This window comes from Vombatus ursinus, unplaced genomic scaffold (assembly GCF_900497805.2).
Source record: "Vombatus ursinus unplaced genomic scaffold, bare-nosed wombat genome assembly UNPS02009205.1, whole genome shotgun sequence".
Lineage (NCBI taxonomy): Eukaryota > Metazoa > Chordata > Mammalia > Diprotodontia > Vombatidae > Vombatus > Vombatus ursinus.
The window spans coordinates 28965891-28990065 of NW_020948983.1; the positions used below are offsets into that span (position 1 = coordinate 28965891).

The 24175-nt window shown below is 42.0% G+C and overlaps 2 protein-coding genes across 5 annotated transcripts; both read right to left on the reverse strand.

Moving 5' to 3' along the window:
• Nucleotides 1–4732: 4732 nt before the first annotated feature.
• Nucleotides 4733–23213, reverse strand: VPS33B (VPS33B, late endosome and lysosome associated). 4 transcript variants are annotated; one of them, XM_027851511.1, is made up of 24 exons: nucleotides 23134–23213; nucleotides 20780–20885; nucleotides 19595–19675; nucleotides 19270–19331; nucleotides 18249–18298; nucleotides 17949–18016; nucleotides 16182–16227; nucleotides 14842–14936; nucleotides 14430–14534; nucleotides 13878–13974; nucleotides 13597–13674; nucleotides 12675–12748; nucleotides 12303–12389; nucleotides 11837–11927; nucleotides 11569–11643; nucleotides 11239–11303; nucleotides 11052–11106; nucleotides 9350–9396; nucleotides 8544–8676; nucleotides 7509–7582; nucleotides 5998–6099; nucleotides 5734–5809; nucleotides 5508–5624; nucleotides 4733–5121 (listed from the first exon to the last, which is right to left on the reverse strand). In XM_027851511.1, the coding sequence occupies exons 2-24, from the start codon at nucleotides 20873–20875 to the stop codon at nucleotides 5042–5044; spliced, it is 1854 nt and encodes a 617-aa protein (XP_027707312.1). In that variant the 5' UTR covers nucleotides 20876–20885; nucleotides 23134–23213; the 3' UTR covers nucleotides 4733–5041. The 4 variants fall into 4 exon arrangements, with proteins under 4 accessions (XP_027707312.1, XP_027707314.1, XP_027707311.1 ...); XM_027851513.1 differs by lacking the exon at nucleotides 23134–23213 and adding an exon at nucleotides 21144–21246 and having other exon boundaries at nucleotides 12699–12748; XM_027851510.1 differs by lacking the exon at nucleotides 23134–23213 and adding an exon at nucleotides 21144–21246.
• On the reverse strand, nucleotides 22213–23797 carry HDDC3 (HD domain containing 3). Its single transcript, XM_027851518.1, has 4 exons — nucleotides 23658–23797; nucleotides 23512–23567; nucleotides 23134–23374; nucleotides 22213–22702 (listed from the first exon to the last, which is right to left on the reverse strand). Exons 1-4 carry the CDS (start codon nucleotides 23767–23769, stop codon nucleotides 22572–22574), a joined length of 540 nt encoding a protein of 179 aa, XP_027707319.1. The 5' UTR covers nucleotides 23770–23797; the 3' UTR covers nucleotides 22213–22571.
• Between the last annotated feature and the right edge of the window lie 378 nt (nucleotides 23798–24175).

Genomic DNA, 24175 nt, shown 5'->3' on the forward strand with positions numbered 1-24175 from the left:
AAGGGAACAGAAGCTTTAGCACACTTGAAAGAACAATTAGCTTGATCTAATTGATTTAAATTGGTCCCTGATAGGATAAAGGTTTGCAAGCCTTGACAAAATACAGCTGCTCTATCATCATTACATATCTTCTTAGGGGATGGATATAGTTGAGAAAGAAATTCTCTTAAAATGCCACAGAATGATTCTGTAGTATTCATTTGCTGAATATTTCTTTTCATCAACTGTATTTAGCCTTATGCTGTATTTCACTTTGAAAGGCTAAATATACAAAGGCAACTACATTTGTTCATATAAATCTTTGTATTTTTGCAGCTGGGTTGGTGAAATGGATAGAGTGCTGGGCCCAGAGTCAGGAAGACTCCTCTTCCTGAGTTCAAGTGTGGCCTTAGAAACTTACTAGCTGTGTGACCCTGGGCAAGTCACTTAACCCTGTTTGACTCAGTTTCCTCATCTGTAAAATGAGGTGGATAAGGAAATGGCAAGCCATTTCAGTAGCTTTGCCAAGAAAACCCAAGTGGGTTCATGAAAAATCAGATGTGACTGAAAAAATGACTGAAAAACAACAGCAGACTATAATTTAGCCATATGTGTGGCACACCACAGAGTCTGGGTCACTCTGGTGTTTGTGCTGCGTCTGACATCAATAAGTTGGGAGGGATAATTCCCTCCCCTTGACTCCCCATCACCACAGTACTCAATCAGGTTTTGCCTTCTGTAGTCTAATTCCACAGTGAGTTCATGAGCTTCCCAGTCCAAAACAGTTTCTTTTCACCTACTTGCTGGTGCCTAAATTCACTTTTTTCATCTCACAATTTGAAATAAAACATTTAAAATGCAAATACTTTGTCAAAGTAACACACAGCACAGAAACAAAGAATTTTAGAGTTGGCACGGCCATCTAGACCAATCCATACCTAAAAGGAGTTCTTCCCAATAATACACTCAACAACTAGTCATTCAGCTTCTACTTTTAAGACCTCCAATGAGAGGAAGCCCATCACCTCTGAAGGCATTCAATTCCACTTTTGGACAACCCTGTTAGGAAATTTTCCCTAAAAGACTCGTGTGCAAAAACATCTGTAGCAGCTCTTTTGTGGTGGCAAAGAATTGAACATTGAGAGGATGTTGCAATGGGGAAATGGCTGAACACGTTATGGGATATGAATGTGATGGAACACTACTGTGCTATAAAAAAGTTGTCATTTTTTTATCAAGAGAATGGTTTCAAAAAAACCTGGGAAGACCTCTATAAACTGATGACCTCTACGAACCATGGTGGAGAAAGCTGAAAGGCAAAAGAGAAGGCCGAGACAGCTAAGACAAGTGACAGTGATTACCTTCAGCTATTAAAGGATAAATAGAAGCTCTGTAGGGTCATCTTTGTATTGCGTCAATAAGCATGTGCTTGGCTCAGTGGAAACATTGTTATGTATGATGCTGCTTTGTGTGATTTATAAAGTTTTGAATGAATTACTGATAAAAGTGTTTTATTTCCAGAGCATCCATTAATCATTATCCCTGTAAGTTGTTGAATATTCAACCTTCATTTACAGACCACATCAATCTCTCCCGTCTCTGAATTCCTATTCCATTTATAATCGGTACCGTAAATGTTGGCACTTAATTGTTCCCCAGGTGTTTCATATATATTGTTTTGTCTCAGTTATTCAACTTTAAGCTCACTGAGAGCAGAGGTCATATCTAATGTTTTTTCTGCTATGCTAGGAGAGCAATCCTTGGGGATATTCCACCTGCCAACTGCCTGTCCAAAAGGCTGTAGTACTAACTTCCTCCTCAGCAGCTACAGCTACTGAAGAGTAAGAAAAGAAAGTTCTCACCACCAAAGCCCTCAGCACTGTCAGTGTTTCAAAGTCAGAAACATATTTGGTTTAATCAATGGAAAAGACATTACTATCTGCTTTGCTTCTGCACATTAAGGCTTTTTTTACATACTTGTTGGAACCACCTATGTATGTTGTCTCCCACTGTTAGATCATGAACTTTAATGAGATCAGGAACTGTCTTGTTTTCTACTTGTATCCTTAGGTCTTGGCACACTGTTTTACCCACAGTAAGTACTTAGTAGATACTCATTTATTCATTCATACATGACAGATGTCCCACAGATACTTGCTGGTTTATCAGTGATTGTGTTGAAATGAGATATGACTACTTGGGGAAAAAAAGATATACCAAAAATGGGGAGAGGGGAAGGGGGGGGCAACTTTTTGGGAATGACTCTCCTGGTTTTTCAAAACAATTCTTGGAGGCTTTACATCTCTAAATATGTGAAACAATTTTATGAGCACATCAAATCGTTTAACATACTTTTATGTTCCTAATAGATGCATAAAAATCCACATAAATCCATAAAGAATTCAAAAAGAAATCTGATGTATATTTCAACTTTCTCCAAAAGCTTTGTTCCCATCTCCCACAGTTTTTCTCTCCAATAGCATAAATATTACTGGAAATTTTACATTTCTAAATGCAGACACTAAGTGTCATGGGTCAGATTATCTAGAGAAGAAGAGACAGGACTTTAGTCAGGCCTGGAAGGGTAGGTAGGGTTTGCAGAGTTGGGGAGAAGATATATCAAGTAATGGGGCAGCTAGGTGGTACAGTGGATACAGTACCGGTCCTGAAGTCAGGAGGACCTGAGTTCAAATTCAGCCTCAGACCAAACATTTGACACTTACTAGCTGTGTGACTCTGGGCAAGTCACTTAACCCCAACTGCCTAAAAAACAAACAAAAAAAAAGATATATCAAGTAGTGGTGGGGAATAGCAAAAGCTCAAAAAGCTGAAATGGGCTACTTATAGTGGGAAGACAGGAAAATAGTCTTAGTTAAGCTGAGTTTGTGCTAGTGAGAGGCTCTCAATAATTCAGACTTCAGACAGTGAAGGCCTGGACCAATGTGAGAACACAAAGCACAAGACTCAGATACATTCTGAAAGAAAAATGGATTGAACTTAACGACATTGGTTACAGGAGAAGAAAAAATTAAATTTAACCCCTCTCAGTTTATTTTGATATACCATTTGAAAAGAAAATCTCAGAATCAAGACTATGTTTTTCCTTTTTATGCCTTCAGACCTTCCCTATCTCCATCTCAGCATGTGGTAGATCCTTAAAATATGTTAATAATCATTACAACAAAGGCCAGAAGAAATCACAGACAAGCAGGTGTTTTGAATGTTACATGAAGAATTTATTATATATCTAGAAAAACAAGCTCTACCTAGGAGATCGAGTTTCATGTATAATCCCTTCTTTCCATTCTACTACACGAAAATGATCATTTTACAGTTTGTCAAGTTCAGAATACCTTATAGGAATTTTCAAGCAACAAATTCCTTAAGGACATGAGCCTGATTTTCTTTATACTGGCATTTGATATTAACTAGTTATTCTGTAAACAATATTATCTCAGTTAACAATCCTTTGTTTCTCTAGCCTCTTCTACTGCGCCAAATTTAATTGAAATTTGTTTCCCATTCCAAAATGTAGTCCAAGTCTAGAGAATACTCCCCAAGAGGACTGTTTCCTAGGGCTCTGTCCTGGTTCTGACCTATGCCCTTGGGGCAGCTCCAGAACTGTCCTAGCATTGTGTTAAGGTCTGGTATAATGAAAAAGGGACTTGGGTAAAAAGAAAGTGCACTGGAGAGAGTCAAAAGGATATTGGGGGGGAGGGGAGGGAAAGGCAGGAAAGACCAGAAGGAATCACAATCAGGACTGCTTTGAAAGTTATAGGTTGAATTTATTAGATACTTAACAGACAGTCAGTTCCAGGTATAATCCTCTCCGTTCTCTGTTCCACAGTGTAGATGGAAATGTTCATTTTGGTGAAATAAAAAAGAGGATCTGGCTTTGAAACCAAGTTCGGCCATTTACAAGTCACCTAACCTCCCTGGGCCTGTTCTCTCATCTATTTTGCAGGGAAAATGAAATTTGTACTTCCTACCAAGAGAACTGTTGTGGAGTGGAAGATGAAAATGTGTGAACAGTGCTGTATGGGCCATCGAGTTCTTCCCAAGTTAGCATCGTTAGTTCTTCTGCTTCAACCACATCAGAACTCACCTTGGCCTGCCCTTCCATTAAGGAGGGGTAGCCCTCATATGGCTAGAATGTTTGCCACAGCCTCTTGACTGGTCTCCCTGCCTTTCTTGCCCATCCTACTACACACTGTTGCCAAAGTGGTTTTCCTTAAATGCAGATCTGACCATGTTACACTTTTTAAAATCAAATCCAGGAATGCCTTATTGCCTCTAAGAGCAAAGAAACTGCTTAAACAAAGTTAAATAAGCTTTTAAAGCCCTTCACAACCTATCATTCCAGACCAAATTGGCCTTTTTTCTAAATATCACCTGATACTCCAATTTCCATGCCTTTGCTTTGGTCGTTTCCCATGCCTGGAATGCACAATCCTCTCCTGGGCCTCACTGAATCCCTCTCTTTCTTCAAGAAGCAGCTCCAGAGCTGCTTTCTCGGTTCCCCCTGCTAGTGTTGGGGAATCCCTCCTAAACTACCTTGCCTGTTAAATACTTTATTTGTATCTGTTCTCTTTATATCTATTCTGCATGTACTTACATGTGTGCTCCCTGTCTCCCTCATTAGAATTTAAGCTCCTTTTAAGTAGAGCTGTTTCAGTTTTTTGGATTTGTATTCCCTGTGCCCAGCACAGTGCCTGGCACACAGTAGGCGCTTAATAAATGCTTGCTGACTGAGTGACTGAAAGCACAACATTTATTTGCAAGGACAGTGATTTGCCAAAGGACAACTTTCCCCCATAGATCTTGAGTACATTGACATGTCCTACACAGAGGTGGAAACATCCTGGGAACAATTCAGAGCACTGTTGAGTCTAGACTCTGGGCTTCTGAGAAGACCCCCAACAAGCCCAAGAAATGGGATTCTCCTGGTTGGGCTTGCTTATCTTCACCCCTCAAAGCTTTCAAGCTTCCCTCGTCCTTAGGGCACTATTTGCTGGACGCTCCCGTGGCCACATCTCACGTGTCAGCCTCCAGAGAGGAGGCTTCATGTTTTCACCTCACTCATGGCCTCCATGAGCCGAGCACTATTTGTCACAGCTGTTGTCAAGAAAATGAATCTATAACCTGAAGAGACAAAAGCAGGGGAGAACATGCTCTTGGGCCTAGGTAAGTGCTTCTGGAAGGCTGGCACAGATACCATCCATCTCCAAAGATGTCCATTAGATGTTGGGCAATTTATTTTTTGACATATGACGAACACCATCCCCTGGTAGAGCTAAGGGGGTACAGCAATCGGTCCTTAATTACTCCCCATTCTCACTGAAACAGGTCTCCCTGGTGTACCTGACTAAAGGCAATGACTTTGCTCTTCCTCATAGTTATTTTGTTTACAACTCTCTGCCTCCAAATGATAATATTATATCCAGAGGTTAAGTGGCAGGGATTGTTTTAATGGATTTATTTCTCTCAACTACCAATCAAGTTTGTTTTCATTTCAAGAGGTTTCTTACCTCTCTCTCTGCCCAAGAATCGGAGAGCTGAGATCTCAGAGAAGGTGCATCCACCCAGAAAAACCACAAGGACAAGACGCAGGGAATCACTAGGGGCACTTTCTTCAGGTATCATGTCTATAAGGAGACAAAGTAGCTTAGTCTCAAATTTTTTATTATGTTCCAGTACCCTACATTGCTCCCCCCTCTTTATTCAGTCTGCCCTCTACTTCGAAATTCTCCTTACCTGTGACTGCAAATTCATTGCCGTTGAGTAACCGAACAACTTCCTCAAGGCCCAGCCAGCCCCTTCGCTCTAATACCTAGTGGGGTTGAGGTTGAATTTCAGTTAGTAAGATCAGGAAAGCTCACCTTCAAGACTTTTGTGTTTCTGCTGGTAACCAAATGACTGGTAATGGGTAGGGAGCTTGGAAGGAATCAAATGGCAAGAGGGATGAGGAATGGCAGAAAGATCAAAATATTGGAGAATGGAAAGGTGACCTGGTCTCACCTGTTCAATGATGCGGCAGCTGAGGGGTATGTAGGCACCACTGAAGACATACGCCATATCCCGTGGCACTTTCAAGTCATACTCACTGTCCCCACGTGGAATCTACACTGGGCATGTAGTGGCACATCAGGCAAGTGGCAACTCAGCCCATGCCCTCCCCATGCCAGTTTGGGAGCCCCAGGAAGAGGTGTTCAGTTTACTCTGAAATTCTATGAGGGCCACATCACTAACCAAAGACAGAAATCAGGCAATATTCTCAAGAAAACCCATATTCCAGGGCTAGTCATTGTCTAAAAATTAGTGCATAGCCTTGACTAAGTCCCTAGGCCAGGGCTACCTAAAAACTACATTGTAGCCCATTGCTGGAAACCTGGCAAAGGTTTTCTATAGATTAGCCCTTAACTTTTATTATAGAGAACACCTTAAATCTATTATTTTCCCTCCTCACTATCATAAATACTCATCGAAACTACGGAGTCTCATAGAAGTAGTAGTTATTACATGTTTGGTATGGAACAGTTGTTTGAGATGGCAGATCTAAAGTCAGAAGGGAACTTCAAAGGCCATGAAGTCCAGCCTCCTCATTTTACAGATGAGCAAACTAAGGCCCAGTCATAAAAGTAGTGAGTGTCAGAGGTGGGAGATGAACCCAGACCTTTGACTCCAGAGAGATCTCTTTTTATCATACCATGCTGTCTTTGTGAATCTAGAGTAGTTACCTCTGTGCTTGCTGGAAAGGGGACCGGTGCAAGTAATACTTAAGAGATTCCGTGACACAATTCAACCTCCCTGGGAAAGGGGAACATGCATCTACGTTACCCAGGGGTGCTATGGAATACCAGCTGGGTACCACTATTCTTTAAAATACACAACCACTTACCCAGCAGAGGACAGAAAATCAAGTGTACATTATATGGCTCAGTGACTAAACGACATACTGGAGGTTCAGGCATTATAAATTCTTTTTTTTTTTTCCTGGCTCCTTTCCTCTCTTGCTCAATAATCTTGAATGAATCATTTATGGTTTTTTGTGTATCTTCTCATTCTTTTATCCCTAAAGTTAAGCTAAAATGAAGCTATCACACAGGGAGATATGATAATGAAAAAGACTGAAAAATATCTTATTAAATGCAAAATGCTCTAGAGCAATGTTTCCTAACTGCCCTTCTGAGGCAATTTAGATTAGTCCACAAAGCTTTTTTTCTGACTAAAAAAAAAAAATCTTACTTCATAAAACCTATAAACAACAACCTACCCCCCACCCCCGCCCCTAACAACTCTTCCTACCATTTCCCTCTATTCTTGTTCTCTCTAAATAATAAAACCTATTCCTTGCCCCATTCTTTGCCCTGCCCTCCACCCCAGCTCTCTCTCTATGGTGCTGAGCTGTAAATGGTTGAGTGGTTTATAATAAAGAATTTAGATTTTACTAGAATGTAGGTGTGTTAGAAACACTGCTTTATAGGCTGGTTCCTCCCTACCACCCAGAGATCCAGACCCAATCAACATACCAAGCCCAATTTTTTGCTGATGCCACGAAAATTGCTTCTCTTAGCCAAAGAACTGAAAGCATCAGTGAGTTTTCCTGGAGAAGAAATAGGAGGTAGGTCCCATCAAATGTTCCCTGGTTAGGAGCACTACTATGGATTATTCAAACCACAAGGATGTTATGTTAAACTCAAGGGCTTAAGCAACTGTCTCTCCCCAGAAAGCATAACTGGTCACTTCTGAAGGAGCCCTTGTAGCTCACAAGGAAGGACAAAGAAATCAGAGAGTCTCAGAATTAAGAAGAATCTCAGGAACTGTCAAGTCCAACCCTTAGCTGAACAGGTAAAATCCCTCTAGCACACATGGACTCTGCTGAAAGGCCTCCAGTGAGGGGGAACCCACTTCCTCCCACAGCTGCCCATTAAATCTGTGGATAGCTTTAATTTCTAGGAGTCTTCTTCTTAAGTCAAACCTAAATTTACCTTTGTGACTACTCATGAATGCTTTTACTTTTGCCCTGTGGGACCACAAAGAACAAGTCTAATCCCCCTTCACAGACAGTTATCATCATGCCCCTTAGATGTCTCTTCTCCAAGCTAAACGTCCAAAATTCATTTGGCTAATTCCCCCATGGCATGAACCTGAAGCCCTTTCTGGGCATTTTCCAGCTTATCAATGTCCTCCTAAAATGTAGTACTTAGAACTACATACAATACTCAAAATGATCTGACCATGGCAGAGGATAACAGAACTATCACCTTCCTGGATATCAGACCTCCTTTTCTACCCCTTTTCCCCAGCTCAACTTAGTAGCTGCTTCCCACAAAGCAATCTCAATGAGATGGGTATGATCACAAAGTCCAGGGTGGTAGGAGGACCTTGGAATTGGCTAAGTGGATGGTCACTCTATGAGTGGCCATGGACCCAATACCATCACCTTTTTCTTCCTCAGTTCATTCTCCTAACAACGGTCAGACTGGCTAGTCTGCTCTGGTATGCTAAGAAATGGAGAAATCGAACAATCAGATAGCTGTGATTACCACTGCTCCTGGGCTCACCTGCAGCTTTATCGGTCACCAATTTGCTCACTTTATTCTCTACTGCAGTAAGAGTATCTCCTGGAACCTGCTCTGTTAGCAGCCCTGTCCGACGCAAATTAGAGAAGGTCAGCAGGTGCTCAGGCCCATAGCTCTGAAAGAAATGCAACACAACCACTATTTACTGAAAGGATTTATTTCTAGGCACAAAGAATAACTTCTTTCCCATTATTTTTTATGCCCAGATACATCTTAGGCACGATAGAGGAAATATGACATAGCCCTCAAGGAGCTTTTCAGAGATGTGATTTCCACTCACGAAAACAAAAAAGGATACAAGATAGAAAGAAAGTGAATATAATCAGGTGTCAAATGCATGGCTTAAGGACTATGAATGGTGAAAAAGGAATAAAAGTGAAGATTGGCCAAGAATCAGAATTACCACAGAAGTTTATGAGTAAAATAGTACTTGAAGGAAACTCCAATTACCACCCTACTAAATCCAGGGAGTGCTGGAGCCTCCAAGGGTTAAGAAATCTGTAATGGATCAGACAGAGGAGGCTCTCTCAGTGCTGAGCACAAATCAAGACAGTTAAATGGTATGAACAGAAATGCCTAATGAGTCTTGAGTCACTTAAAAGACCATTGCTACAGACTCATTTCAGGTATATTAAGAAAGTGAGAATTGGACCCGGAACATTATTAAATCTACAGAGAGTAAGACTATAGAGGGGAACAAGAATGGGTGCCTTCAACTAACTCTCCTGAAAAGCCCATACCAACACCTCCCTTCTCCAGTCTTTCAAAGTTCTATTCTAGGCCTTCACCTGAAGGTACTGGGTTTTCAGAGAGCGGTAATCTTTGGGCACCAAACCTGTGGATGAAGGAGATAATGTAAGTTAAACTGGCTTCAACTGAAGTGTCCTGCAAAACACAAAAAGCCTAACTAATTGATCTTAAGCCAAGAAAAAAAAAACATTCACTACATTATCATTAACACTGTATTGTATTCATAAGTTATTAACTAATTTTCAAATCTAGGATTGCTTGACTAACCCTTTCACCTTAAGTATGAAGCTTGTTTCCTATGGGACCAAAGAAAGCAGCCAGCATGCAGAATACTAAACTATAAAGGAACTGAACAAGGAACAGTAAAACCAATGAGACTAGATGGCAGAGTGGATTGAGAGCTAGACTTTCAATCAGAAAGACTTGTGTTTGAATATTGCCTCAAAGACTCCCCAGCCACAAGACAGACTCTGGGCAAATCATGTAAGCTCTCTGTACCTCAGTTTACTCCATCTGAGGAAGTTTCTCTAGACAGCCACTAAGATCTCGTCTAGCTCTAAACCAAAAGTCTTATAATTATTAGGGCAGGAAAGGGGGGTGGGGAGAGGGAAGGGAAGGTGGCCAGGAGAATGGAAGCTGAACTCTTTCTTTGAAATCTGTAAGAACAAGATTAATAACCATCTGTCTGACCTGATTTAGGTATACTCTTGCTTCAGACAAATGGCATCCTGATAGCCATTCCAACCCTATGATTAATGGTAAACTACACAAAAAAGTACCTTAAAAATGGTCAGGTGCTCTATAAATGTAAGAGACCACGAAGATCATTTGATTATGATCTCCAAGTGCCTAGCCCATAGAAGGCAATGAGCAACTTATTATTTGTTGAATTGAATTATTAAAGTGCCTTCTTAAGGAGAGCAGTGATCAGTTGTTTTCAGTTTATACGGAGATAAGAGAAAATCATATTCAAATGCAGGAAAAGTGACTTACAGTAAACATAATTAGGAATTTACTTGTTGACAGAGTTAGACATTGGAATAAATTACCATGAAAGGCTGTGGAATCTCCCCTCATCAAAATCCTTATGAAATGTGTTACTTTTCTCACTTTTTCTAGGATTTATTTTTCTATAAAACCTTGCTGGAAGTAAGGGCATAGATGAGATGACTGCTAGAATTCTCATTTCAGACCTGCAATTTTGCTATTATCTTTCAGTGGTTGAGATGTAGCACTCTCTGGGACAAAGGAACTGACCCAATGATCCTAAAAGTTCCATTCACTGCCAGGACTTTGCATTCTAAGGAAAGTATAACCGCAATTATAGAACAATATTCTGTTTTTCTGTGCTTCCTTCACAAATCTAGGTATAAATGAGAAAGGAAGGGGGACCAATCATGTCTAGAGAAGAAGGGATAACAGATTCAAAGGCCAAGTGCTGTTCTGGTACCCAGTTGAAGGTAAAACACCTAAAGGAAGTTCTTCTCTGGCAGCAAATAGGATGGATCTTTTATGGAGAATTTATGAGAAGACATCGGTAAGAGTTATATAAGGATGTAAAAATATGAGTAGGTACACTGAGATTTGCACTACTGCCACGAGTGACACCTTAGAGCTAGAGATCTCATATCAACGAGCTGCTGGACTGATGTTTTGTATTTTATTTGCTAGGGCATTTATATCTTTCAAAAGTCTTCCTCTTTTACCAAACTATTATTTCTGATCCTTGTGATTACTCACCATTTTCAGTGATGGACAAGAGACACATGAGACGGAGGCTTTCAACAGGTGATACCTGCAAGGCAAAATAAGCAATCAATGAGAACTTAAACCCCATTAGTTTACATGCTTTTCTCCATTCCTCTCTGCCTCTGGCAGACCACACTTGTAAAAGACAACCTCTTGCTGCTTTGCCTTCTGGACTCACCTGTCGGTCAATGTGCTCCTCAATATAGCTCGTGCTCTCACGGATGTTGAACCCTTCTAACAGTGCTAGGAGGAATGGAAGAATATTACTTTGGGTTTAGGGAAACTGTACCTGTTACACTTGTAGAGCTCCCTCTGTGACTGCCCAATGCTGAGAACAGCCAACTCAGACAAAAGAGTTCACAGGGCCTGGAGCAGGGGCCAGTCCCAGCATCAGCTAGAAAGAGGGATAACAAAAGAACCAGAGACTCCAGAGAGGGTAGTAGGTTATGGGAAAGAGATGTTATGAGAGCAGAAAAGGGAAAAGCAGACTGGCAAGAATATTATTCACCATGTTCTGTCTTGATCAGCTCCTGAAAATCTTGCTTGGTTTTCTTTTTCATGATAGACTCACAGGCCCCAATATCTATAGAGAGGACAAACTGGAAGTTAGATCATCCCTAAAATCAGAATAGCATTTTGTTTTATACTCAGAAGGGTACAATTCTATGAAACAACACTTGGAACCACTTTTCCTTTAGCCCAAATAAATCCCTCAATCCCTTTCTCCTTATAGTACCTCTGTATTTATCTTCACCCTCCCTCCACCTGGGACTTACGCAAACTCAGCAGTCGGTGCTCTTGCTTCAGCCCCTTGAGCTCCTGAGAGACAAAGTTCTTCATCTGCTTGATATCCATGCCACGCCGGCGCTGGAGAGAGGTTCAAGTGAGTGACAATCCTCCCACTATGCAATAAATAGGGCAACTCCTACACTTCCTTTCATCTCCTCTACTTTAGAATCATAGCATCATAGAATGTTAGAAATTGAAAGAATTTAGTTATTATTTAGCCCCACATTCTCATTAACAAACAAGGAAACTTAAGCACAGAGAATGACCACCTACTGTCTCAGTAGCAACATTAAGATTAGAACCTAGGTCTTTTGATTTCTAGGTCAGTACTCTTTACAGTACATTATAATGCTTGCAGTGAAGATCGGGGAGTCACGTAATAATATCACTAATGGAAAGTAAGTGAAGTAGCTGTTGGGGAGGGATTAGAGACCTAATGGACTTGGGCCTTACATCATACTGTGCCTGCAGGTTCCGGGCCTTCTGGCTCAGGAAGCCAAAGACATTGGAGAAATGCTCATTACGAATCTCATTAAACACCTGTGAAGAAGCCAGAACTAGGTCAGGACCAAAGAACCCTATCTTGTACTCAGATTCTTCTATCCAATTTTATCAAGAGTCACAATACCCCACCCCTAGGTATAACATCATCTTATCCAATGGAAAAATGCAATGAGCTCACATGGCATCAATCAACAGATATTTGCTGAATATCTACTATATGTTAGTCAATGTGTTATGCCTATTTGATATGGACATAGCCCACTATCCCAGAGCTCTTGAATTCAGGCAGTGTTCCCAATTCCCTAAGAACCATACTCTAACCTTATCCTGGGCATTAAGCAGCACCTTGAGGCTCTTGTCAGAGGATGTGACATCTGGGCCAAAGTCAACACTCCCTATGGAAGTAAAAGGCAAATCACCAGTAACCCCACTGACTTTAAAAATCACCTTTTCTCAAAAGGCCTCCTTGTACAAAGGTATTTACAGCAGCTCTTTTTGCGGTGGCTAAGAATTGGAAATTAAGGGGATGCCTATCAGTTGGGGAATAGCTGAACAATCTGTGGTATGTTATTTTGATGGAATACTATTGTGGTATAAGAAATGACAAGCAGGATGATTTCAGAAAAACCTTGAAAGACTTACATGAACTAATGTAAAGTGAAATGAGCAGAACCAGGAGAAAACTGTACACAGTAACAGCAATATTGTATAATGATCAACTGTGAATGACTTACTATTCTCAGTAATAAGACTCAAGATGAAAAGTGCTATCCCTCTCCAGGGAAAGAAATGATGGAGTCTGAATGCAAACTGAAGCATCCTATTTTTCACTTTTTATTTTTTTGGGGGGCGGGGGGGTGGAAAGGGGTTAGAGTTTTCTTCCACAAAATGACAAATATGGAAATGTTTTACATGATTGCAAACACATAACCTACACATAATTGCTTACAATCTCAGGGAGGACAGAGGAGAGGAAGGGAGAGAGTTTGGAACTCAAAATTATTTTTAAAAAATGTTAAAATTTATTAATACATGTAACTGGGGGAACAACATTATTTAAAAAATCACCTTTCTGTTCTAATTCCTCACTGAATAGGGACTACCAGAGATGTTACTTAGTACTGTTCTGAAAACTAGCAGCTGCGTAAGGTTCTTGAGGTATCCCAGAAACCTATGACTGCAGAAGTTCCTGGTAGATTGCTTTCTCCACCCTCACTAGGAAGCAGAAGGCAGCAGCACTTACCACACTTGATGCGGAAGGTATCATCCACTAGCCCCTCATACACTACTTGGGAGCAGAGTGCAGTCACAAAGTCCACATCTGAAAGCAAAGTCCATGGAGAAAAGAGGTTTCTCAGAAAGCACTCTTCCCCACTGACTTCTTCCCAAAGTCACTGTTTCAATGCCAAGTTTCTCCCCTTGACCAAGTACTCAATATTCCTGCCCAATTCTGATTTTGCTATCCCTTCTTCCACCTTGTCATACCTTCTGAGGTTCAAAGGAGAGGGTGAACTGAGTACCTACCTCTATCCAGAAGAAAAATGCGCCCAATTTCTGGTTTCTGGCCTTTTATCTCACCCTCCTCTTCCTCCTCCAGCTCCCTCCATGTCTCGTACACCATCTATTCAAAGCCCAAGATGTCTTCAGTCTTATGTTCATGCTACCAACCCCTACTGCATGCCAATACAAAGCAGTGACTAATATCAGGGTCCAAAAGACATTTGCTCAGCCTCTTGTGGGGATCCTGAAGTCCTGGGGGATAAGAGCTCATACCATTAATCCATTCTATTTCCTTCCACACTGGGTAACACCATGCTCCATATATTATAGATGAAGAAGGACATAACAAAGATAAACCACAGACAGAAATGTAACCTAGGTGGTATCTCTAGCTGCCAACCTCTGGCTCACCATACGAATCAGTCCTTGTCTCTGAGGAAGTGCTCCAAAACACTAAGTAAAGTTAAGAAGCACCTCCACACAACAGATGCCCTGAATGAGCCTCAGTAGACACAGAACCAAGGAGGATAAAGAGTAAAAGAAGAATGAGGAAAGAAGGACTTTGAGGGCTCTTACCTTGGCACATCGGCCAATTCCATAGCAGTTTGCAAATGGTCCATAAAGATTGCTGAGAAGGTGCACAGCTTGGGCCACAGTGTTAATCCAACGCTGGTTTCCCTCCTACAGGGGACACGAGTCACAAGGGTAAATGGAGTGATGATTTCTTGGGCTCAGGACCTGGTTCTGTAACACAACACTATAACCCAAGAGGCTGTTAGCCTTGATATATCCCTATGCAACAAAGCAAAGTATGGAAAAAATCTTGAAAAAGATATATCTGACTGGTCCCTAGGTAAAATATTTTAAATATCCAATCTGTGGTTATATTCTTCAGTCACAAATTACAGGCAAAAATTAAGACAAAGACATCAAGTCTTAGTTCTATTGCCCAAGGCCTTATACCCTATACCCCAGGACCTGCATTCACCAGGAAGTAGTCTCTGAAGAATTCAGGCAATTCCATGCTGAGGAGATCCACATCAAGAGGCAGCAAGGAGAAGGCCCACTCATCACAGCTCACATCTGCGGGTATTAACAACAGCCAGCTACAGGGAGTGACAATGCTGGTAACTACTGTTTTTCAGCCATCATAACAACTCACCATGCAGAGGGCTTAAAGCTCACAAAGCATTTTTGTCAGAATAACACTGTGAAGCAGGCAATTATGAATTATCATTCTCATTTAACAGATGAAGGAATTGACCCACAGAGAGATGGCTTTCCCAGAGTCACATAATTAGGGAACGTTGGCCTTGGGAGCTGAACCCAAGTCTCCCAAGTCTGAATCCAGTGCTCTCTCTGCTATTTCATGCTCTCTCTCTAATCACAGTCAAAGTACACAATAAGGTTAGCCCAAAACGTGCAGACTCTTTTCCTATCACTCACAAGATTTAGAGCTAGGACTGGAAATTATCTAGTCTAGCAGTTCTCAAATTTTTTACTCTCAAGACCCCTTTACATTCTTAAAAATTATTAAGGATCTCAAAGAGTTTTTGTTTATGAGGGTTATATTTATCAATATTTATCATATCAGAAATTAAAACTGTTCATTTTAAAAACATTAATTTACTTAAAAAGAATAAACCTACTGGATGTTAATATAAATAAAATTTTTCCAAACCAAAAAATAATTAGTGAGAAGCATGGCACTCTTTTACACCTTTTTGCAAATTTCTTTAATATCTGGTTTAACAGAAGACAGCTGGATTCTGATATCTGCTTCTGCATTCAATCTGTTGCGATGTGTTATTTTGGTTGAAGAAGAGGGAGAAAATCTGGCCTCACAAATATGTAGGTGAAAAAGGAAGTTCTATTTTAAAAGGCAAATTAATTTTAGCATTGTTATGAAAATATTTTTGACATCACTGACCATCTGAAAGGGTCTTTGGGACTCTCTGGGGTTCATGGCCCACACTTTGAGAACTGCTAATCTAGTCCAACCCCCTTACTTTAAACATGAAAGAACTGAAACACAAAAGAAATTAAGCTACTTGTCTAAGGGCCCAAGATAGTAAGTAGATAAGCCAGGATTTGAACCCATATTTTCTGAATGAAAATCCAGTGTTCTTTCTACTACCCCATGCTTCCTCACTACTAGACAATGCTATCTCTTTGGTCCCTACTCTACTTCTCCATGATTCTTTATCACCTATCATCTTTAGCCTATTGGCAACAAAGTAGAGAAAGTGTTCATGATAGACATGCTTGCCCAAAAGTTTTTTCTCCACATTTTCTGTTCCTTCCCCAGTCACTTCCACCATTTCTCACCTCCATAAATTCCCTCTTCCTCAAGTACCATCTCACATGCATAGAACTGAAAAAGAAAGAAAAACTGGGTTAATTTCCCCACATTATCTTCTATTTTCATTTTTCTCCATAAACTTAAAGGAAGCATGGTTTGGTGGAATGAACACTGGATTTAGAGTTAGGTAAGATTTGGGTCGGAATCTCACTTTCAGACACTGATTAGCTGGATGACCATGGAAGGTTTACTTAACATCTCTGAGCCTCAGTGTTCTCATCTGTAAAATGAGGATAATGGGTATATCTGAACTATCTGCCTCCCAGTGTTGTCATAAGAATCAAGGGAAATGCTGTATGCAAATGGCATTGCAAACTTTAAAGCAGTATAAAAACACTATCAATTATTATGATGAATTCTGATACAGCATATTATCACGTACTACCCCATGGACTTAGAACAAGAAATATGAATTAGAAGAGGCTTTAGAAGCCATCTGTTCCAGCCTCTTCGTTTAAAAGATGAGGAAACTGAGGCCTGGTGAGGTGATTTGCTGAAGGTCACAAGGCTACTTAGTTGCTGACTAAAGGCTAAAACCGAAGTTTTCTAACTCCGAGAATAGTCTCTGTTGTAAACAAGATGCTTCCTTGTCCACTGAAATCATATTGACTGTACATGTATGTATGTTATGTTATTAGAATGATTCCTCAAGTTTTACTCTACCCTCCTCTGTTGGCCTAGCATCATCCTTCACTTCATCTTAATCTCCTTTTATTTCCAAATAATAAAAGTGATAGAAGCTTATATTTAAATAGTGCTTTATAGTTATAAATCACCTTATATAACATAGCTCATCTGACTCTCCCAATTACTCTGCAACATTGTAAGGTAATTATTATCATCATCCCCATTTTATAGGTGAGGGATCCCATATCAGGGAGATCAGGAAACCAAGTGATAGATACACAGTTAAGTGGAAGAGATGGGACTGAACCTCAGGCTCTCCGATTCCAAGTCCTCGTCTTTCTAATGCATCACACTACCCTTCTAATAACCACCTTATATTCCTGCTGACTCAGCAGAGAGACCCTTTTTGTCTCTGTAACTTCCTTAACATATCAAGATAAAGAGTAACTTAAGAACCACTACGATTTTCCTCCATAACATTAGCAATCTCATAAATAAGCTACAGATGATTCATAAATAGATATCATGGAGATTATCGTCCAGTGTCCTTTAAATTTTAACTTTTCTCCTTCTGAATACACAGACATACTGTTTGGTATTGCTTTGTAAGTCTACAATTTGCAACAGAAAGGCTTTATGTATTCATTCCCTAAAATGAAGTTGATGGTAGGTCTCTACGGTGGGTATGGAATGAGAGAAGTCATCAGAGTTAAGGTACCCAAATGAGTTATCAGTGTGAATGCTGAAGCTGTCCAGAACTGTAATGGAAGTAGAGGGTTGTAGGCACAGAAGAAGGGCATCTTCTTAATAGTTATGTACCTCAGTTTCCTCCTCTGTAAATTGAGGCAGATGGCTTGGATGTCTCTAGGGCCCTGTTAACACTCTGCAGTTCTATATATCGAAGGGGGGTTTTCCATCATCAGCCCTATAAGGATTCTCCAAAAATATGATGGTGGTATTGAGTCTAGTTTGGAGCTGTCTAGCTATAGTTATGAGATGAGAAGATAATTTACTTGTGTAGGGAAATAGCTGCTGTTCTCTGTGCCTTTCTAGCCCCCAATTCCACCTCCTTCCACCCTAGATCTCTATATTGAATCTGTACTCACCTTCTGTGGGCTAAAGATCACTTTGTACCTTCGAGTTCTACCAGCCATTTTGTCAGTATTGACAAGGTCTGTAGAGAGAAGAGAGCCACAGTCTTTATTAGCAGTCTATTTAGTATATCTTCTATAGGAAAATTGGTGATGGCAGGTAGAATGGACCTAGCAGAGGCAGGGAAGTCAGCTGTCTTCCAGCTGTTGCCAACTAAATCACATCTTTTCCCAACAAAGGTCTATCAGTACCAAGGTCAACCACTCTTGCTTACCCTCAGGTCCAATATAATCTTAGCACCACTTTACACTCACTTGCAATGTATCGCATGTTCCTGATTCGGGGTCGGACAAGGAAGCACAACCTGAGCAGAAACAAAGATATGAGAGAAAGAGAAGGAATGTTTGTGACGAAATCAAGAAATTTGTAATAAAGCTAAAAAGGGAATGGAAATTCTTTACTCTTGAGCCATTTGCTCCACCCTAAGAGCACCTAATGTCATGATATAGGCACTTTTCAAGTTGTCCTGGCACTTCACAACCCATTGTCCAGCAGAAGCTGGAAGCAGAAGCTTCATTAAAAAAGATATTTACTAGCTACCTAGTATGCGCCTTGTACCATGCTAGGTACTCTGGATGAGACAAAGAAGTTCCTGACCTTAGGAGTCTAAAGTCTACTGAGGGAGACAAAATATAATCATAAAGTTTAGTAACAATAATTCAAGAAAAGTTATGAGGCAGTTTATAATTGACCACCAAATGAGTGGCATAAGCAAGTACACACAGAGAGAAGAGACTACTAGGAACTTGAGCCTAGACCTCAAAGAGTGGGTAGGATCTGTAGATGCAAAGAGGAATAAAAATGTCATTTTAGACAATGGAAATGGGTAAGCAAAGGCTGAGGCCCGAATAACATGGCATTTTTAGTGAACAGTGAAAAATATGACTGGAATGGAGGATGTAGAGGGTAGATTAAGTAGGGTCTGAATGCTAGATTAAGATTCTGAATTTTAATCAGTAAGTAACGGAGCTATTAAATAGTTTTGAGCAGATAAATGACATGATGAAAGCTGTGTTTTAGAAAATATAGATAATCAGGGTAATCAGGATAAGCAAGTTAGAAGGCTATAGTAATAACTGAGGCATGAAATAATGAAAGATTAGACAGAGAGATGAACCAGAACAGTATAGCATCAAAGAAGTGATGGTTAGAGTTATAGACAAGATACTACTCTTGGTCCTGGTGCTGATTTCTAAATCAAATGGACATTTCCAAGGATTACCTCCAATTAAGAGGACCAACTAAATTTGAGACTCACTGGATGGTAAAACTTACTGTTCACTGGTACTAAAGACAGGTTTGTTCTCCACCTTGTACAGTTTGTCCACTTCGTGTTGCTAAAGAAGGATCAAATGAAAGAACATATATGAAAATGCTCTGAAAAGTATATAATGTCATAAAACTATATGGCCCTATTGTAAAAGCCTCTTGGGTACTGGTATCAAAAAGTTTTGCCATGACCCTTCTATATGCTACACTAAACATTCATTAGCTAATATATTAAATTCAGTTGGAGTGAGGTACTGTGGTGTAAACATACCAAGTAAAAGAAAAGAAAGTGAAAAGGGTCATGTGTGAACCTAGTAGAGAAAATTCGTACCTTGAGAATAGAGACATTAGCAATTCGATCCAATGGGCTCATCAGGTCTGCCTCAATAAATAAGTCCTTCTTCCCAGGAAGCTGAAGAGGATACAAATAGTACGATGAGCCTCTCAAAGAATCAGTAAGCTGATTTTTAATTTTTTCAAATTTCAGGAACACTTATGAAGCACCTATTTAATACAAGACACTGTGCTAGGCCCTGAAAATATGACAGAAACAAACAGTTCGAGTTGGCATGGAGTTTACATTCTACTGGGAGAAAGACCATGTAAACAAATAAATAAATAAATAAATAGGATAATTTAAAGAGGAGTCAGGAAAGACTTCCTTAGGATATGGCACTTGAGGCGAGAAAGCTAAGGATAACAAGAAGCAGAGGTAAAGAAGAAGTGGATTATAGGTATAAAAGCAAGAAATAGAATGTCACCTTAGGGAGTCTCGACTAAGCCAATTTAGGTAGAATGTGGAATTCTTAAAAGGGAATAATGAGGTAAATATAGTAAGATAGGTGGAAGACAGATTGTAATGGGCTTTAAACATTCCGAGAAGTCTATTCTGTTCAGGAGCCACTGAAGCACAGGACACAGACAAAACCCACCTTTTCAGTTCTATCTCCTACTTTACTAAAACATTAGCTCATATTATCAGTATGGACAAGTACGAGTTTTCTACTTCCATATCTACTCAAGTTTCCTTTGTACTGGGATACTCTTTTCCTCTTCATGAACTATCAAAAAATCCTAAAGAAATTTCTGCTCACCTTGGCCTGAAGCAATCTTACCCTCCTTTGAACTCCCATAACACGGTTTGTAACCACTCAAAGGGCACTGATCAGCTATCCCTTATATTGCAGTTCTATCATTCTCCCCCACAAGATTATGAACACTTAGCAGATAGGTGTTGTTTCTGTACTGCCCACCATTCCTAGAACTTAATAAATATTTGTTATGTGAATGACTTGTGACTCTTCTCTTGCCTAGCACGGGTTAGAGGAGGCATTATTGTTAAGGACTCAAAGGGAAACATGTGGTTCTTATTTCTGTAAACAACCTAACTGAGCCCCAGGTGGCTCCCACTCCTCACACATTTATGCATATTGTCCACTCTGCCCTGAGAAGTGGCTCTTGGCCAATTTACGAGAGCAGAGAGGGCGGAGAAGCTTGAAGCCAGGTGTGCACCGACCTGCTCCAGCAGGTAGATGAGCTGGTCCCGGGCCAGTCTCTTGAGCATGGAGAAGTCGGGCAGTTCTGGGGCATCAGGCCGATGCGGAAAAGCCATGGCAGGAGTGCTGTAGAGAAGAAAGCGGCGTTTCCGACACTAGCTGAGGCGGCGGGGAAGCAGAGCCGAGGCACCTCCTCAGGCTCTGGGGCTGATTCTCCGCAAAAGGCCCACCAGCCTCCTCCCCAAGCCCTCCTCCCGCCACACCCGGCCCCGAAAAGGCCCCACCCTGGACAGGCCTCGGCGTCTTGGGTTCGAAGCCCCACAGTCTATACAGCACCACCTCAAAGGCCTCCGCCCACTCTCTCGTCCAAGGGGGGCAGATTACCTTCCCCAAGGCAAATCACCACCTTCTCTCAGAATCAATCGCTCCGGCGGAATGGGATCAACAGGTCCATTTCCGGAACACACCGGAAGTCTCTATCACCTAGCAACCCCATCGAGTCCGGAAGGGAAAGGACAACTTGGAAGCTGCGAGAGGGCAGTGACGTCAGAGGGACGCAGAGCTCGAAATCAGAAGCCCTTTTGACTTGCCTGCACGCCCTTGCTCGGTCCCTCGCCCGGAGAACAAAGGCATTGGCGCGAGCTTTGGCGAGTCTACCAGCCAGCTCGTACAGCGGAGTCCCTCTATTGTAGAGGAACCCTAAATAACCCGTCTGCCTCTAGCCCGCACCCTGATGGGGGGCGGGGGCGCGCGGCCTGGGCCTCTTGCCTTTTCTTTTGATATTGCAGCATCACAAGACTTCGAAAGCTCTGAGTGCTGGGAGAGTACTTGGGAGAAGGGTATTTAGCTGAACGCCCACCCCTCATCACAGTGTACCTGGCAATTCACGTAGTACTCAGATATTTCTTTACTGTGGAAACCACCAGGTAATTAACTTTTGGAGGGCCAACTTTATTCATCCTGTTACCTCTTCCCAGCAGGCACACAGTAGGTGCCAATTGTTGGCTGGTTCAATGAATAAACAAATGTTTGGGGCTTCCCTTCCTGGCAGGGTGAAGGTGCTTCAGTTTACCAGCAAGTCCGTAATTATATTTGGTTGATGACAGTCAAAACTTTACACAGAGCACAATAAAAAGGTCTTGCTCTATAGACCAGATTAAAAGCTAAATTTAACACCCTCTAAATGCTAACTATCTTATGACTATCCCATGTAAGGCTGGCATCAAAAGATCTTGGAGTCTGGAAACGGGCTTAGAGTTAATTTTGTCCAATCATCTTGTTTTACAGATGAAAAAACTGAGACAGAGACATTAAATAGCTCATAGATGGAAACCACCAGAGCTAAGGTTCAAATTAGAGACATTCTAACTACAAACCCAGGGTTCCTTCCTCTGTTTCATATTCCCTCTCAATGAACAGGAAGGTCTATGGGGAACAATTATAACTATTATAAGAATTTCTGCAGGCTTTTTTATTTTCATTGCATTTATAAAACAAAACAGAAATCGGCGTTTTTCTGTCTTCAGTATGATCAGTGAAGCCAATTTAGAAAGAAGCTCACAGACCCAGAGAATCAGTCTCCAATGTCACTGTGTATTACAGGGTTACAACAGGAATAGAAGGCATTCTAACTTTCACAAATTAGTGTTTAGCTTAGGTAGCAGGAAGAAAACTGGAGTCTTTCCTTGTCTGTGATCATTTAAAGGAACCAATATGCCTTGGGGGCTTCAATATCTGTCAGAATTGATTTTTGAATCCTCTTCTTGACTAAATCATGCTGAAGTCGACAACATTTCTAGTTAACCCTGCTGTTCACAGTGATAGTCCTCGTTCTTGGAACAGTTTCTGCAGTGCACCTTCCATTTGGGGGCTTGTGCCCTGAAGGCCTTTTACCACTTGTGCTGCCCACTCAAAGTACTCCTGAACCCTCTGCTCAGACCATCCTATAGGGAGACAGAGAGAATTGTTTTTACAACTACAAGTAATCAATTAAAATGTGGCTTTGCACCAGGCCTTCCATTGTCCGTGGAAGGGTTAGTGTAATGCTGTGGCACTTAACAAAAAGAGAAAGGATGTGATGGTCATCCAAAAATACTGAGATTCTTATTAAAAAGAAACATCTCCCCTTGGCAAGGCTTTTTTGGATTAAAGTCCAAGATAAATAATGAGAGGCCAAAAGGACCACAAAGTACATTGTATTCTGGGAGTACTTGAAATGCCAAAGAAATTTTAAAAATCATTTTTTTCTTCGATAAGTGATGGGCCTGTTTATCCTCCCTCTCTAACCCACAGCTCTGCTGCCGGTGGGAAGCATATATGCGTGTGTATATATATGTATATGTATACATATACATATATATACATATACATATACCTTTTGGGGTGCGACGGTTCAGGTCCCGAAGGTTGTACAGCTTATCCGCCAGCTTCACCAGCTTGGCACCCTGGCTGCTGTGCGAGGCGTTCTCCACCTGCAGTCGTTTTCGCTCCAGCTTGGGCAGCGCCTTGTTATCGGTCACTTCATCCACGATGCCCCTCACCTCCGCCCCAAAGTGTTCCTCCACCTCCTCCAAGGTGGTGTTCGTATCTTCCACAGTGTCGTGAAGCAAAGCGGCCTGGAAACGCACACAACCCACGCTGCTGTGCCGCGTCTCGGCCACCGCTTCTGCCGGGCAGGCACTGCCGGGCGCTGGGGGTCGGGGGAAGAGTGGCGCCCACCTCCCCCACCCCCCGCGGGGCGGGCCCTCGTTACCTGCAGCACCGTGATGTCCGTAACTCCCGCCTCGTGGGTTAAGATTCGAGCCACACCTGCAGGGTAGAGCAGAGCACACAGAGGTCAGGCGGGGGCTGGGCGGCCCCCAAGGGGCAGCGGCGCCATCGCCCACACCAAGGACCCACCGATGGGGTGATTGATGTACGGGGTCTCCTCTGGGTCCTTCCGCCGCTGCTTGCGATGCTTCCTGGCAGCGAAGTCGGCCGCCTCCAGAAGCAGCGCCGCGTCCGAGTTCATCGCGGCTGTCTCTGAGCCGGCGCGGGACGCGCTGGAGGCGGCCTTGGCGCCCGTAGCCAAGCACAGCGCCCCCTGCACCCCGGAGGCCGGCCCCGAACTGGCCTTTGTTGGGTCAGGACTCGCCCGTCGGCGCGCGTGACTCCCATCGGCACCCAGGCAGGCAAGTCCGGCCGTGCCCACGAGAAACGCAGGGACTCAGGGCCACGGAGTGCCGAAACAGGGCGGGTGGGATTATGGGAACCGAGAAAAAGCGTCAGGTGAGGTCGGGATAGTTGTGACGGGCCTCGGAGGAGACACCAGCTCTGCCGGCTGCAGGATACTCTCCATCCTGGTTGGTTTGTTTTTTTGGGGGGGGGGGAGGCGGGGTTGTTTGTAGTGGGGAAAAAACCACCGAAAATGATAGCCG

Excerpts from the sequence above, each read along its gene's own strand:
- VPS33B (XM_027851511.1), bottom strand. The coding sequence starts at position 20,875 with ATGGCTTTTCCGCATCGGCCTGATGCCCCAGAACTGCCCGACTTCTCC. Across the intron at positions 11,107-11,238 it reads AGGAGCACATTGACCGACAG|GTATCACCTGTTGAAAGCCT; the intron begins GTGAGTCCAGAA and ends TTTGCCTTGCAG. Across the intron at positions 5,810-5,997 it reads GCTGCCGCATCATTGAACAG|GTATTAGAGCGAAGGGGCTG; the intron begins GTGAGACCAGGT and ends CAACCCCACTAG.
- HDDC3 (XM_027851518.1), bottom strand. The coding sequence starts at position 23,769 with ATGAACTCGGACGCGGCGCTGCTTCTGGAGGCGGCCGACTTCGCTGCC. Across the intron at positions 23,375-23,511 it reads CGGACATCACGGTGCTGCAG|GCCGCTTTGCTTCACGACAC; the intron begins GTAACGAGGGCC and ends GTGCGTTTCCAG. Across the intron at positions 22,703-23,133 it reads GAACCGTCGCACCCCAAAAG|GATGGTCTGAGCAGAGGGTT; the intron begins GTATATGTATAT and ends GTCTCCCTATAG.